This window comes from Mobula birostris, chromosome 12 (assembly GCF_030028105.1).
Source record: "Mobula birostris isolate sMobBir1 chromosome 12, sMobBir1.hap1, whole genome shotgun sequence".
Lineage (NCBI taxonomy): Eukaryota > Metazoa > Chordata > Chondrichthyes > Myliobatiformes > Myliobatidae > Mobula > Mobula birostris.
In genome coordinates, this window is record NC_092381.1 from 112,833,276 (window position 1) to 112,849,656 (window position 16,381).

At 42.2% G+C, this 16,381-nt stretch overlaps 1 protein-coding gene across 1 annotated transcript in view; it reads right to left on the reverse strand.

Annotated features, from left to right (window-relative positions):
* The window catches only part of h3f3c (H3 histone, family 3C), a 24,924-nt gene continuing 8,543 nt past the window's right edge, over positions 1 to 16,381 (reverse strand). The window contains exons 3-4 of the mRNA XM_072274504.1: positions 5,783 to 5,936; positions 1 to 676 (exon numbers count right to left, since the gene is read on the reverse strand). Coding sequence (XP_072130605.1) covers positions 548 to 676; positions 5,783 to 5,936 — 283 coding nt within the window. The 3' untranslated portion in view covers positions 1 to 547. The remainder of the gene's footprint in view (positions 677 to 5,782; positions 5,937 to 16,381) is intronic.

Sequence of the window (16,381 nt, forward strand, 5' to 3'; positions counted from 1 at the left end):
TTCTTTTTCTGTATCTATTTAATATTATTTTTCATGGGAAAATTTTGAAATTACAAAGATCAAAATCAAACATTTTGTGACACATAATATTGAAACAGGAAAAAAAAATCATTATGCCTATCCCTAGAATGCAGAATTATCAAATATAAGTGAAAAAAACACACACAAAAATGCATAGTGATCTGTATGAATATCTTACAGATTGCTAATAGAAAGCAGGTCCATGTGCTTCCCTGCCCACTGTACTGAGTTGTAAATTGGGTTTTGTTACAAAACCTTGTATTGTATAAATTCTCCCTTTTTTTAATTGCTTGCTGGTATGAAAAACGAATTTTACAAAAAACACCACTGAAAGTTAGTTAACATTTCAACAAAGTTTTTTTGGGACATACAAATACAGGAGACCTAAACCTCTTTTTTGAAACAATCAAGATTATATGCTCAGATGATGTAGCCTACTATGAATAAGGAAAAAAAAAGATAGCCTTTACTAATAATACAGAAGACCCACGGTAAAACATGATTTTTCTTTTTGTCTCTTTCGTTTTTAAGCACGCTCCCCTCGGATACGGCGGGCCAGCTGTATGTCCTTCGGCATAATGGTAACGCGTTTGGCGTGGATAGCACACAGGTTGGTGTCCTCAAACAGACCAACCAGGTATGCCTCACTGGCTTCCTGCAGAGACAAAGAGAGGAAAGTAGATGCTCTGTTGTTTTTAATCACATGGTTTAACCCCTCTAACCAGCCCCACAGCTCCACCCACAATTATACATACACGACTTAATTCAGTACACCATCATTAGAGATCCTCACCACCCAGGCCGTGCTCTCTTCTCAATGGCTGCCATCAGGTGGAAGGTACAAGAGCCTGAGGACCCACACCACCAGGTTCAAGAACAGTTACTACCTCTCAACCACCAGACTCTTGAACAAAAGGGGATAACTATGCTCACTTGCCCCATCTTTTGAAATGTTCCTACAATCAAAAAAGTCACTTTTAAGAACTCTTTATTTTGTTATCTCATGTTCTTGTTATTTATTGCTATTTATTTGTATTTGCATTTGCACAGTTTGTTGTCTTCTGCACTCTGGTTGATCTTTCATCGATTGTTATAGTTACTATTCCTTAGATTTGTTGAGTATGCCTGCAGAAAAATGAATCTTAGGGTAGTATATAGTGATCTGAAGGTCGTGAGTTTGAGCCCCAGCCGAGGCAGCGTATTGTGTCCTTGAGCAAGGCACTTAATCACACATTGCTCAGCAAGGACACTGGTGCCAAGCTGTATGGGTCCTAACGCCCTTCCCTTGGACAACATTGGTGTCGTGGAGAGGGGAGATTTGCAGCATGGGCAACTGCCGGTCTTCCATATAACCTTGCCCAGGCCTGCGCCCTGCAGAGTGAAGACTTTCTAGGCGCAGATCCATGGTCTCGCAAACTAACAGATGCCTTTAAATATAGTGACATAGATGTACTTTGATAATAACATTTACTTTGAACTTTTATAAGGGGGGTATGACGATAGTGACCACACACCACCAGGTACCAACCAGCTTTTGTAGAAGACATTACCACAGAGGTTCCCTCCCCACTGGTCTCCCACCTGGCACTTATCCTTGCAAGCGGAACAAATGCTACACCTGCCCCTACACCCCCCCCCCCCACTACCATCAGGGTTCCAAACAGTCCTTCCAGGTGAGGCGCCACTTCACCCATGAGTTTGTTGGGGTTATATACTGTATCCGGCGCTCCTGGTGTGGCCTCCTGTATATCGACAAGACCCAACATAGATTGGGAGACTGCTTCACTGAGCACCCATGCTCTGTCCGCCAAAAGAAGCGGGGTCTCCATTTTAATTCCACTTCCCATTCCAATATGTCAATCCATGGCCTCCTCCACTGTCACGATGAGCCCACACTCAGGTTAGAGGAAGAACACCTTATATTCCACCTAGGTAGTCTCCAACCTGATGGCATGAACATCAATTTCTCGAACTTCCAGTAATTGCCCCCATGCTCTCCTTCACCATCCCCTATCCCTTTTTTCCTCTCTCACCTCAACTCCTTGCCTGCCCATTGCCTCCCTCTGGCGCTCCTCCATGGCCTTCTGTCTTTTCCTATTAGATTCCTCCTTCTCCAGCCCTGTATCTCTTTCACCAATCAAATTCCCAGCCCTTTACTTCATCCCTCCCTTTCCCGGTTTCACTCATCATCCTATGTTTCTCTCTAACCTTCCCCCACTTCATCTTTTTCACCCTCCAGTCCTGCTGAAGGGTCTTAGCCCAAAATGTCGACTGTACTCTTACCTATAAATGCTGCCTGGTCTGCTGAGTTCCTTCAGCATTTTCTGTGTGTTACCACAGAGGTTCACACTTTTTCCCAACAAATACAAGTAATATGGGATCATTTTTCTCAAGAAATAAATAAACAAATGCAATGTTTTTTGTGTTATTTATTTATTTGGTTCTCTTTATCTAATTTTACGACTTAACGTGAAGATTTGATCACACTTTAGGTTATATTTATGCAGAAATAGAGAAAATTCTACAGGGTTCACAAACTACATATACACCCCTGAATATGTAGTTTGATAATAAATTTTACTTTGAATTTTTGAACAAGTATTCACAAAACACTTAAAACCAAAAGAGAGATCTGGGAGCAAATACAATTTCAAGACAACCCTGCAATTGATCCATTATTTTATTTAAAAAGGAATCTTCCAAACTGTGTGTGACATGATCACACACTGGATAGTTACCTCTTAATACTGTTGGATTGGGGTGTAGACCTACCTATGTTTGTCGTAATTTTATGTAATCACCTATATACATGTAACTGTTCAATGAATTTTCCAGCAATTACAGTACAGTTGCTTCTGTATTTTTCTAGAAACTTTAGTTTTCAGTAGCAGGTGTCACACCACTTAAATCTCGCTATTTTACAGGTTAATTGTTATCACTGGGCCTCCAAGAGGACCACAACCTTGTCATGGTTTGAAGGCTTGCATGCCTCAATGACCCAGAGAGCGATGTTGGCTGGAGTCAGGGCTTTATCCTTTGGCTCTTGGTAGAGAAGTCAAAGGGTAGAGGCCCAGACCAAGAGTGGTCCATCAGTCAGTCCCGCAGCTCAGGGCTAACAACCCTGACTGGTCAAACAAAACTGTTTCAGAAACAGCAGTGAAGAGTTCTTCGACATCTGAGTGTGACTGTATTCCCGAGTCTCCACCCAGGACTTGTGTGACTGACAGTAGTGAAAACCAAGAGGAAGCTACTGACATGCTGAAGGAAGCCCTGAACATCACCCGAGATGCAGGACTTTCACTGCTGCCCTAAATGACAGCAGTGTAATGGGCAGAAAGTTAACTATTACCAGAAATTTTGTATGAGATGACCACAACTGCTTTTTCCCCTTTGTCTTTTCACCTCTCTCATTCATTTCCCATTCTTGTAAATTTAATAAAATGGCTATAGGCAACAAGTTTTATGCCTCATTCTTTATCTTTGGATCACTAAAGTATCAGGATTCAACAATACCTCAGTGTAGCTAAGGATGATATGAAGATTGGTGGAGGGGCAGGTAGTGTTGAGGAAACAGGTAGGCTGCAGAAGGATTTAGACAGATTAGAAGAATGGGCAAGAAAGTGGCAAATGAAATACAATGTTGGAATACGCATGGTCATGGTAGAAATAAATGTGCAGACTATTTTCTAAACGGGGAGAAAAACCAAAAATCTGAGATGCAAAGGGACTTGTGAGTCCTTGTGCAGAACACTCTAAAGGTTAACTTGCAGGTAGAGTGCAACGCTAGCATTCATTTCAAGAGGTCTAAAATATAAGAGCGGAGTTGTGATGCTGAGGTGTTATAAGGCACTGGTGAGGCCTCACCTTGGATATCATGAACAGTTATGGGCTCCTCATCTAAGAAAAGATAAGCTGGCATTGGAAAGGGTTCAGAGGAGGTTCATAAGCATGATTCTGGAAATGAAAGGGTCATCATACGAGGAACATTTGGGTCTGGGTCTGTACTTGCCAAATTTAGAAGGGTGAGGGGGGATCTCATTGAAACCTTTCAAATGTTGGAAGGCCTGGGCAGAGTAGATGTGGAAAGGATGTTTCCCATGGAGCAGAGGTCTAGACAAAAGGGCGCAGCCTCAGGATAGAGGGGCGTCCATTTAAAACAGAGATGCAAAGTAATTTCTCTAGTGAGAGGGTGGTGAATTTGTGGAAATTATTACCAAAGGCAGCTGTGGAGGCCAGGTTGTTGGGTGTATTTAAGGCAGAGCTTGATAGGTTCCTGATTGGACACGACATCAAAGGGAGTGGGGTTGAGGAAGGAGAAAAAAAAAGTAACAGCCATGATTAAATGGTGGAGTAGACTTGATGGGCCAAATGGCCAAGTTCTACTCCAATGTCTTAATATGTCTAACTCATAATAATGAGCTAAAAGATCACGTGGCCCATCAAATTCACCCCATTCTTAGGCCTGGAACATTTTTACTCAAGAGATTCTGCAGATGCTGGAAATCCAGAGCCAAACACATAAAATGCTAGAGGAACAGCATTTCATTCAGCATCTATGGAACAGACTAAACAAGCATCCCAAGACGTCAACTGTGTATTCATTTCTAACTTTCCCAGTTCTAATGAAAGACTGACATAAAACATTATCTCTACTTTTCTTTCTACAGAAGCAGCACAACTTGTTTAATGGTTCCGGCATAGCAGCGAAGTGATTAGCACAATGCTTTACAGTACCAGCGACCTGGGCTCAATACCTGCCACTACTACTAAGGAGCTTGTACGTTCCCCCCGTGACCGCATGGGTTTCTTCTGGGTGTTCCAGTTTCCTCCCACAAGGACGTACCGGTCAGTAGGTTAATTGATCATTCTAAATTGTCCTGTGATTAGACTAGGATTAAATCAGGGAATTGCTGGGTGGCATGGCTCAAAGGGCTAGAAGGGTCTATTCTGCGCTGTATCTCAATCAATAAATAAACAAGAAAACAGATTTCTGTTTGTTACTTCACATTTCCAGCATCTGCAGTAATTTTTTCCCCCAATTTGTAAATTAGGATAGTACATGCTAATCTTCCCATCCGTTGAGGTCAAAGTAGGAATCTTTGTATTTGGGTTCAATAAATGTTGGTAAACTACCTGACTACAATTAATCCCAATCCTGTCCTCATGCTTGAACTTTCCTTTGAGTATTTTGACATGAAGCAAAGGGACCTGGGGTAACTTTACCCAACATGCACCCATTTAGAACAGGGGTTCTAACCTTTGTTTATGCCACGAACCCCTACCATTAACCGAGGAGTCCGTGAACCCCAGGTTGGGAACCCATGATTTAGAAATTTAAAGTCACTCTGCAAAGCTGAGGGATCACACCTGAGTCCCTACCTCAAGGATCAACTCTATTGACCATATACATTTACGTGTACCAGCATATATTTAGTATAAGCAGCATCATAAAAGCTGGTTTAAAGTGTCTGCAGCACAGCAACTGAGGTAATATATAGAGGGGGCGGGGAGGGCCCTAACTAAAATGGTTGATCAGATTAACTGCCTAGGTGAAGAAAATTTTAAGTTGTTGTGAAGTTTTTGTTTTAATAGCCCTAAGGCGCTTTCAGAAGGGAGATTTTGAAAAAGGCAGTTTGCAGGGTGGGTAAGTGTCCATAACGTGCAATTCAAAGGGAAAGATTTTCAGACTGGGACAGCAAGAATACGCATGGAAGCAGACAGTGCAGCAGAGAAGGATGGGACACTGAGTTGAAGAGCTCACCTGCAGAGCCCCAATGGCAGCACTCTGGAACCTCAGGTCAGTTTTGAAGTCCTGTGCGATTTCACGCACTAGACGCTGGAAAGGAAGCTTCCTGATCAGCAACTCTGTGGACTTCTGGTATCGCCGGATTTCACGCAAAGCCACAGTCCCAGGCCTAGTTGAAAAAGAAATTACCTATTAACTTTAAAAGATTTGTATGGACATTCTGTCGACAAGAAAAACATTCAACTTGTCCAAAAGTTCAGAACTAATGGCTACTGATCATCATAATTCTGCACTGGCATTCAACTGGATGATACCTGGTCCCTCTCCCAGCTGTATTAGTTCGGCAATCCATTGTATTTTTACCCATGAAGAGTCTCCCACAGTATATAACTGGTCTCAGCAGCTTTTAGAGCAGGGGTTCCCAACCTTTTTTATGCCATCGACCAGTACCTTTAAGCAAGGGGTCCTTGGACCCCCGGTTGGGAAGCCCTGTAAAGGCAAGGTGAACTTTAGAGCTTTGTTCTGCAGTTTCCAAGCTGATTTTGGCATGGACTTCTATTAAGAATTTATTCTGGAAATTAATTAACCCATCAACTTGAGCAGACACTTAGCAACAGCTTTAAAATCATTCACATTTCCTTAACATATACAAAACCAACCAAAAACTACTTCTATACTGCCTCTACATCAACTTTTGATTTTGAAAATTGTGAAAACTAATCAATAAGCTTCATGACCTTGGCCTCAGTACCTGTGCAACTGGATCTTCGATTTCCTCTCTTGCAGACCCCAGTCAGTTTAGATTGGCAACAACATCTCCATCAGCACAGATGCACCACAAGGCTGTGTGTTTAGCCCCCTGCTCTACTCTCTTTACACTTGGCTAAGCACAGCTCCAATGCCATACTTCAGTTTGCTGATGACACCACTGTCACTGTCAAAATTGGTGACAAATCAACATATAGGGGAGAGACTGAAACATCTGGCTGAGTGGTGGCCACAACTACAACCTCTCACTCAATGTCAGCAAAACCAAAGAACTGACTGTAGCCTTCAGGAGGAGGAAACCAGAGGTCCATGAGCCTGTCCTCACTGTGTGTCAAAGGTGGTGTTATAATTTCACAGGCTCTGTCCTGAACAGAGATGAGGAAGGATTTCTTTAGCCAGAGGGTGGTGAATCTGGAATTCGTTGCCACAGATGGCTGTGGAAGCCAAGTCATTGGATACATTTAAAGTGGAGTTTGATAGCTTCTTGATTAGTAAAGGTGTCAAAGGTTATAGGGAAAAGGCAGGAGAATGGGATTGAGAGGAATAATAAATCAGCCATGATGGACTAGCAGAGCAGACTCGATGAGCCAAATGGCCTAATTCTGCTCCTATGTCTTATCGACTGCACGGTTTTCTTCTGGTTGCTCCAGTTTCCTCTCACATCGCAAAGACATGCGAGTTGCGAAGTAACTCGCCACTGCAGATTATCCATAGTACATAAGTGAGGGATAGATCTATGAAGAGGAATTTACTAAGGGAACAGGGTTGTCCTGTGAACTGCCATCAACTCAATTAGTGGAATGGCCTCCTACGTCATCTAGAAATATGGAAACCCATCATTATTTGTCTAAACAGTGTAAAGAAACAGGAGGACGTGAGACACAGAATACCAACCAAGGCTAAGTATCAAGACAATCAGTTTTTCTCCACAATCTTCATCAGCACAAGTGTACCACAAGGTAGTGTGCTTAGACCCCTGTTCTACTCGCTCTACTGTGTGACTAAACACTGCTCCAACGCCATATTCAGGTTTGCTGATGACACCACTGTTGTGGTCCGAATCAACGGTGGTGACAAATTAGCATAGAAAATATGGTTGAGTGGTGCCACAACAACTTCCTACTCAATGTCTTCAAGACCAAGGAGCTGATTATTGACTTCAGAAGGAAGAAAATAGTGGTCCACGAACCAGTCCTCATCAGGGGATCAGAGGTGGAGAGGGTCAGCAACTTTAAATTCCTCAGTGTTATCATTTCAGAGGACCTGTCCTGGGCCCAACACACAAGTGCAATTAGAAAGAAAGCATGGTAGCACCTCTACTTCCTTAAGTTAATGAAGCTTCAGCAAGGCAACTAAAACTTCGACAAAATTCCATAGATGTACAGTGGAGAGTATATTGATTGGTTGCATCACCGCCTGGTATGGAAACACCAAATCCCTTGAACGGAAAATCCTATAAAAAGTAATGGATACAACCCAGTCCATCAAGAGTAAAGCCCTCCTCACCGCTGGGCACATCTAAGCAGAGTGCTGTTGCAGGAAAGCAGCTTCCATCATCAAGGACCCCCAACAGCCAGACTCTGATCTTTGCACACAGCTACCATCAGGAAGAAGGTACAGATGCCTTGGGATTCACACCACCAGGCTCAGGAACAATTATTAACCCTCAACCATTAGCCTTTTGAAGCACTGCAAATAACTTCACTTACCCCATTATTGAACTGTTCCTACAATTTATGGACTTAACTTTCAAAAATCCTATTCTGTTACTTGGATTTACTGCATATGCCCACAAGAAAATGAATCTCAGGGTTGTATACGGTGACATACGTGTACTTTGAAAATAAATTCACTTTGAAATTTGCAAAGAGAAATGTTCTGAGGTCAATAATTGGGGGCGCAGACTAACATCACTCATAGAAGGATTAGAGGATAATGTTTTCACCTGAGGATTAAAGATCCCTGCATGAACACTTTATACTTACAAGGAAAGAGATTGAGAGCTGTAAAGTGGAGTTAGCCTAAATAGTTCTTCTGCTGACAGAATGGCTTGCATAATATCGAGAATTTTAAAAACTCCAACAGGTCCTTTTTGATTTTACAAAAACTTTGCTTCATCAGGTGCTCTGAGAAAGATGGATATACATGGTTGGACAATGAATCAGATTAGTCATGAGTTATGACCTACTGCTGAAATATTGCTGGATAACTTTACCCACCACAACACTGGACTGATCACTGATCACTGATCACAACCTAGGGATTCATTTTCAATGACTTTACAATTCATGTTCTCAGTATTATTTATTTACTTTTTTTTGTATTTGTAGTTTGTCTTCTTTTGCATATTGGTTGCTTGTCAGTCTTTGCGCGTAGTTTTTCACTGATTCTATTATATTTCTTTGTTCTGCAGTGAATGTCTGCAAAAAAGAATCTCAGGGTTGTATATGATGACATATATGTACTTTGATAATAAATTTACTTTGAACTTTGAGTTGGCTGCAGCTACTTAACAACATGAAAAGACAACCAGCTTGTGGAGCTAATCCAACAAATTTTCAAGCAAAGAAGAAAACCGGTAGTGTAGTGGTTAGCACGATACTATTACAGTTCAGGTATTGGAGTTCGGAGTTCAATTCCGGCATCCTCTGTTAGAAAGTTTGTACGTCCTCCCCATGAAGCATGTGGGTTTCCTCTGGGTGCTCCGGTTTCCTCCCGCAGTCCAGAAACGTACCGGTTAGTAGGTTAATAGGTCATAGTTAAACTGTCCCGTGATTAGGCTTGGGTCAAATCAGTGGGTTGCCGGGCGACAGAAAGCTCATTGCACTGCTTTGCACTGTGTCTCTAAATAAAAAATTAATAACTAAAACTTCTGCAACAATTCCCAACACTGAGACCATACTCAAACACCAGAAAATCTGCAGATGCTGGAAGTTTAAGCAACACCCGCAAAATGCTGGTGGAATGCAGCGGGCCAGACAGCATCTATAGGAAGAAGTACAGTCGACAATTCGGGTTGAGACCCATCGTCAGTTCTAACAGAGAAAAGAGATAGTAAGAGATTAGAAAGTGGGAGGGGGAGGGGGAGACCCGAAATGATAGGAGGAGACAGGAGGGGGAGGGATGAAGCCAAGAGCTGGGAAGTTGATTTGCAAAAGGGATACAAGGCTGGAGAAGGGGGAGTATCATAAGACGGAAGGCCTTGGAAGAAGGAAAGGGGGAGGGGAGCACCAGAGGAAGATGGAGAACAGGCAAGGAATTATTGTGAGAGGGAAAGAGAGAAAAGAAGAAAAAAAATTAGGGATGGGGTAAGAAGGGGAGGAGGGACATTAACAGCAGTTAGAAAAATCAATGTTCATGCCATCAGGTTGGAGGCTACCCAGACAGACAGAACAGAAGGTGTTGTTGCCCTTCTCCAGCCTTGTATCCCTTTTGCAAATCAACTTCCCAGCTCTTGGCTTCATCCCTCTCCCTCCTGTCTTCTCCTATCATTTCAGGTCTCCCCCTCCCCCTCCCCACTTTCAAATCTCTTACTATCTCTTTTTTCCGTTAGTCCTGACAAAGGGTCTCAACCCGAATTGTCGACTGTACTTCTTCCTATAGATGCTGCCTGGTCAGCTGCATTCCACCAGCATTTTGTGTGTGTTGACTGAGATCATACTGTTCCTTTGAAAGTGAAGCGGTAGAGGATGGGACCGTTGGCACACAAGTAGAGCTAGATGGTTTGAGATGTATCTATTTTAAGGCAAGGAGTATCATAAACAAGGTGGATGAACTTAAGAGTGTGGATCAAATCGTGGAACAATGAGTTGTGGCCATTACAGAGACTTGGATGTCTCAGGGGCAGAAATGGTTGCTGAGTGTTTCAAAAAGGACAGGGAGAAAGACAAAAGAGATGGGGTTATGTCATCGCTAATCAGGGATTGTATCAGGGCTGCAGAAAAGGAGGAAGTCATGGAGTGATTGTCTACTGAGTCATCGTAAGTGGCAGTCAGAAACAGGACGGGGGTAATAACTGTACTGGGTGTTTTTTTTTACAGACCCTCCAATAGTAACAGAGGCATCAAGGAACAGATACGCAAGCAGATTCTGGAACGGTGCAATAATAATTGGGTTGTTGCGACGGGTGATTTTAACTTTACTAATATTGACTGGAAAGGGGTTTAGATGGGATGGAGTTTGTTAGGTGTGTTCAGGATGGTTTCCTAAAGCAGTATGTAGATAAGCCAGCCAGAGGAGAGGCTGTACTTGATCCAGTATTGGAAAATAAACCTGGACAGGTGTCATATCTCTCGACGGGAGAGCATTTTGGAGGTAGTGATTACAACTCTATCTCCTATCATAATGCTGGAGAGGGTTAGGAGCAGACAATTTGCGAAAACATTTAATTAGGGTAGGGGGAAATATGATGCTATTAGGCAAGACTTGGGAACATAAATTGAGAGCAGATGCTCTCAGGGAAATGCACGGCAGAAATGTAACAAATGTTCAGGGACCATTTGCATGGCATTCTGCATAGGTATGTTCCATTGATGCAGGAAAAGAATGGTAAGGTAAAAGAACCATGGTGTACAAAGGATGTAGAAAATTTAGTTATGAAGAAAAGAAAAGCTTACGAAAAATTCAAGAAACTAGGTAATGTTAGAGCTCTAGAAAATTACAAGGGTGCCAGGAAGGAGCTTAAAAATGAAATTAGGAAAGCTAGGAGAAAACCCCAAGGCATTGTACATGTATGTGAGAATAGGACCAAGTAGGTACTTAATGAATACTTTACTTTAGTATTCACCAGTGAAAAGGACCTTGGCAATTGTGGGGATGACTTACAGTGGAATAAAGTGCTTGAGCGTATAGACATTAAGATAGAGGAAGTGCTGGAGCTTTTGAAAGGTATTAAGTTAGATAAGTCACCAGGACCGGACAAGATATACCCCAGGCTACTGTGGGAAGTGAGGCAAAAGATTGCTGAGCCTCTGGTGATGATCTTTGCATCATCAATAGGGATGAGAGAAGTACCAGAGGAAATGGAAGGTTGCAAATGTTGTTCCCTTGTTCAAGAAAGGGAGTAGAGGTAACTCAGGAAATTATAGACCACTAAGTCTCACTTCAGTGGTGGACAAGTTGTTGGAGAAGATCCTGAGAGGCAAAATTTATGAGCATTTGGAGAGACATAATCTGATTAGGGATAGTCAGCATGGCTTTGTCAAGGCCTTAAGAGCCTGACTGAATTCTTTGAGGATGTAACAAAACACATTGATGAAAGTAGAGTAGTGGATGTAGTATATCATGCAAGGCTCATTTAGAAAGTAAGGAGGCATGGGATCCAAGGAGACCTTGCTTTATAGATCCAGAATTGGCTTGCCACAGCAGGCAAAGGGTGGTTGTAGATGTTTCGTATTCTACATGAAGGTCAGTGACCAGTGGCGTTCTGCAGGGATCTGTTTTATGTCCCCTCTTCTTTGTGATTTTTATAAATGACCTGGATGAAGTAGACAGGTGGGTTAGTAAGTTTGCTGATGACACAAAGGCTGAGGGTATTGTGGATAGTCTGGAGGGTTGTCAGAGGTTACAGTGGGACATCGATAGGATGCTGTACTGAGCTGAGAAGTGGCAGATGGAGTTCAACCCAGGTAAATGTGAAGTAGTTCATTTCAGTAGGTCAAATTTGAAGACAGAATATCATATTAATGGTCAGACTCTGGGCAGCATGGAGGTTAGCAAGATCTTAGGTTCTGTCTCCAAAGGACACTCAAAGCTGCTGCGCAGGATGGTAGTGTTGTTAAGAAGGCATATTGTGTGATGGCCTTCATCAACCATGGGATGAATTTAAGGGCAGTGAGGTAATGTTAAAGCTATAGGAGACCTTAGTTAGACCCTACTTGGAATACTGTGTTCAGTTCTGGTCACCTCACTATAGGACGGATGTAGAGGTGGATCCAAGTTCATAGCTCTTACACAGGTTGATAGGGTGGCTAAGGCAGCTTATGGAATGCTTGCTTTAGTCGAGGCACTGAGTTCAAAAGTCAAGAGGTTATGTTGGAACTCTTGTTAGGTCACATCTGAAGTATTGCGTACAGTTCTGGTTGCTCGACTACAGGATGATGTTCAGGCTTTGGAGATGGTGCAGAAGAGGTTTACCAGAAAGTGCCTGGTTAAGAGGGCATGTGCTATCACAAGAGGCTGGATAAACCTGGACTGTTTTCTCTTGCGGAGGCTAAGGAGAGATGATAGAGGTTGAATTGAATTTCTTACATCCTTCACATACACGAGGAGTAAAAATTTTTACGTTACGTCTCTGTCTAAATGTGAAATCATAGTAATTTATGATAATTTACAATAAATAGAACAGTCAATGTAACAAAGGAATACACTCTAAGCAGCGTGAATTAACCAGTCTGATATTCCGGTGGAAGAAGCTGTCCCAGAGTCTGCTGGTCCTGGCTTTTATGCAGCGGTACCATTTCCCGGACGGTGGCAGCTGGAATAGATGGTGATTGGTGTGACTCAGGTCCTCAATGATTTTTTGGGCCTTTTTTACACACCTGTCTTTCTAAACGTCCTGAATCATGGGAAGTTCACAACTACAGATGTGCTGGGCTGTCCGCACCACTCTCTGCAGAGTCCTGCAATTAAAGGTGGTACAATTCCCATACCAGGCAGTGATGCAGCCAGTCAGGATGCTCTCAATTATGCCCTTTTAGAAAGTTCTTAGGATTTAGGGGCCCATACCACACTTCCTTGAACATCTGAGGTGAAAGAGGAGCTGTTGTGCCTTTTACACCACACAGCTGGTGTGTACAGACCACGTGAGGTCCTCGGTGATGTGGATGCCAAGGAACTTAAAGCTGTTTACCCTCTAAACCCCAGGTCCATTGATGTCAACGGGGTTAGCCTGTCTCCATTCTTCCTGTAATCCACAACCAGCTCCTTTGTTTTTGCGAAATTGAGGGAGAGGTTGTTTTCTTGACACCACTGTGTCAAGGAGATGACATCTTCGCTGTAGGCCACCTCGTTATTGTTCGAGATTAGGCCAATCAATGTAGTGTCATCAGCGAATTTAATTAGCAGTTTAGAGCTGTGGGTGGCGACACAGTCATGGATATACAGGGAGTAAAGGAGGGGACTTAGTACATAGCCCTGAGGGGTTCCTGTGTTGATAGTCAGAGGGGTGGAGGTGAGGGAGCCCACTCTTAGCACCTGCCGGCAATCTGACAGGAAGTCCAGGATCTAGCTGCACAAGGCAGGGTCAAGGCCGAGGTCTTTGAGCTTCCTGTCAAGCCTGGATGGAATTATGGTGTTGAATGCTGGTTTATGAGAGGCATAGTTAGATACTCCCTGTCTACCCTTTTTCCCCAGTGTTGAAATGTCTAATATCAGAGTGCATGCATTGAATGTGTGAGTGGGTAGGTTCAAGAGGGACGTGAGGGGTAAGTTTTGTTACTTAGAGTCATGAATGCCTGGAATACACTGCCTGGTATGGTGGTAGTGTCAAATATATTAAAGGCTTTTAAGAGATAAACACATGAAAGATGGGAGGGATATGGACATTGTGAAGGTAGGAGATATTAGTGTTTGGATGTTTTTGATTTGCTTTTTAACTGGTAGACACAAGCATTGTGGGCCGAACAGCCTGCTGCTGTGCTTATACTGTTTTGTGTTCTACAAAAGGAGCTGCCTCAAAAAGGTGGCCACCATCATTAAGGGCCTCTATTACCCAAGACATGCCCTCTTCTCTTCACTACCATCAGGGCAAGGTAAAGGAACCTGAACAGACACACACTAAATGTTTTAGGAACAGCTTCTTCTCCTCCATCATCAGATTTCTGAATGAGCTATGAATCTATGTACACTACCTCCCTATTTTCCCCCCTCTTTTTGCACTTCTTATTTAATTTATATATATAAAAAATATATATTACATATTGTAATTTATAGTGTTTTATGTATTGCACTGTACTGCTGCCACAAAACACATTTCACGACATATTCCAAAGACTATCAACAAGGATTCATAGAGAGAGTAACGTTAACAGCAACTTTAATGTAGCAACAACAACCCACAACAATTCACAAGATTTTCATTTTAAAAAATGACAAGGCACATGAGGAAATTTAAGACAGATGGCCAGAATCTTGGTCAAAAAGCTAACACTCCCCAGTATTGAGCACATCTACATGAAGTGCTACCACAAGAAAGCAGCATCCATCATGAAGGACACCTACCAGTCAGGCCATGCTCTCTTCTTGCCGCTGCCATCAGGAAGAAGGTGCAGGAGCCTTGAGTCCCACTCCACCAGGTTCAGGAACAGTTATTACCCTTCAACCATCAGGCTCCTGAACCAGCGTGGATAACTTCACTCACCTCAACTCTGAACTGACTCCACAACCGACAGACTCACTTTCAAGGACCTGACAACTCATGTTGTGGCATTAATTCATTAATGCATTTATTTATTATTGTTTGTTTTTGTATTTGCAAATTAGTTGTTCCGTCAGTCCTGTGTGCAGCTTTTCATTGATTCTATTGTTTCTTTATTCTACTGTGAACGCAACGCAAGAAAACTTTGAAAACAAATTTCCTTCAAATTCTTTAACTTTGAATGGTTTGTGGGATTGAAGTGTGAAGAAGTTGGTACACAAAGCACAGAAACGGGCCCATCTGCCTGACCATTTCCACTTCCACCATTTTGCCCATCTACACTAATCTCATTTGCCTTTCCTATGTCTCCACTATTTGTCCTCCTTCGCTCCAAGGCCAACAGCACCTACTTATCCAATCCATCACTCAATATAAATATATATATTGTTGATTGAGATATATATATATATATATATCACTCTCTCTCCCCTAAAGGGTAACTGCAGTTTTGGGCACCGACCTACAGGAAAGATAAAAACGAGGTTGAAAGAATACAGAGAAAAGGATGTTGCTGTGACTTTATTCCTTGGAATGTAGAAGATTGAGGGGAGATTTGATAGAGGTATACAAGATCATGAGGGGTATAGATCAGTGTGGACATGGTGGAGGATTACAAATACCTGGGTGCATGGATTTTAGGGTTATGAAGGGCTGAGGTCTGGGTGCAAGTCAATGGGAGTAGGTAATTTAAATAGTTCAGCATGGACTAGATGGGCCAATGGGCCTGTTTCCGTGCTGTACTTTTCTATGACTCACAACTCAAGTCCTCCTAACTAGACAACAACATCCTGAATTTCTTCTGCAACCTCTCCAGTGCAACAAAATTCTCCCTGTAGTTTCAACTGAGCAGTTGAGAGCACAATCAACAATCGTACAGGGGTTAAAATCACTGAATTGTTCCCACATCCAGTGGATTCACTTTCAAGGAATCTTCATCTCATGTTCTCAATATTTATACTTTATACTTTATTGTCGCCAAACAATTGATACTAGAGCGTACAATCATCACAGCGATATTTGATTCTGCACTTCGCGCTCCCTGGATTACAAATCAATAGTAAATATTAAAATTTTAAATATTAAAAATAAATAATAAAAATTATTGTTTATTGCTTATTTATTATTATTTCTTTCATTTTGTATTTGCTCCTTTGTCTGTCCTGTTGGCTGTGGTCTTTCATTGATTCTATTGTGTTTCTTAGATTTACTGTGTATGCCCGTAAGCAAATAAATCTCAGGGCTGTAAATGGTGACATATATGTACTTTGATAATAAATTTACTTTGAAGCCAGATTTGAAGGGAGCAGTTGCAAAGCAGGATGAAGTTAAAAAAAAACAAAGCTCAAAGTAAATTTCCTTACTTTACCATACAACCCTGAGATTCATTTTCTTGTGGCAATACTCAACAAATCTATAGAATAATAACCCTA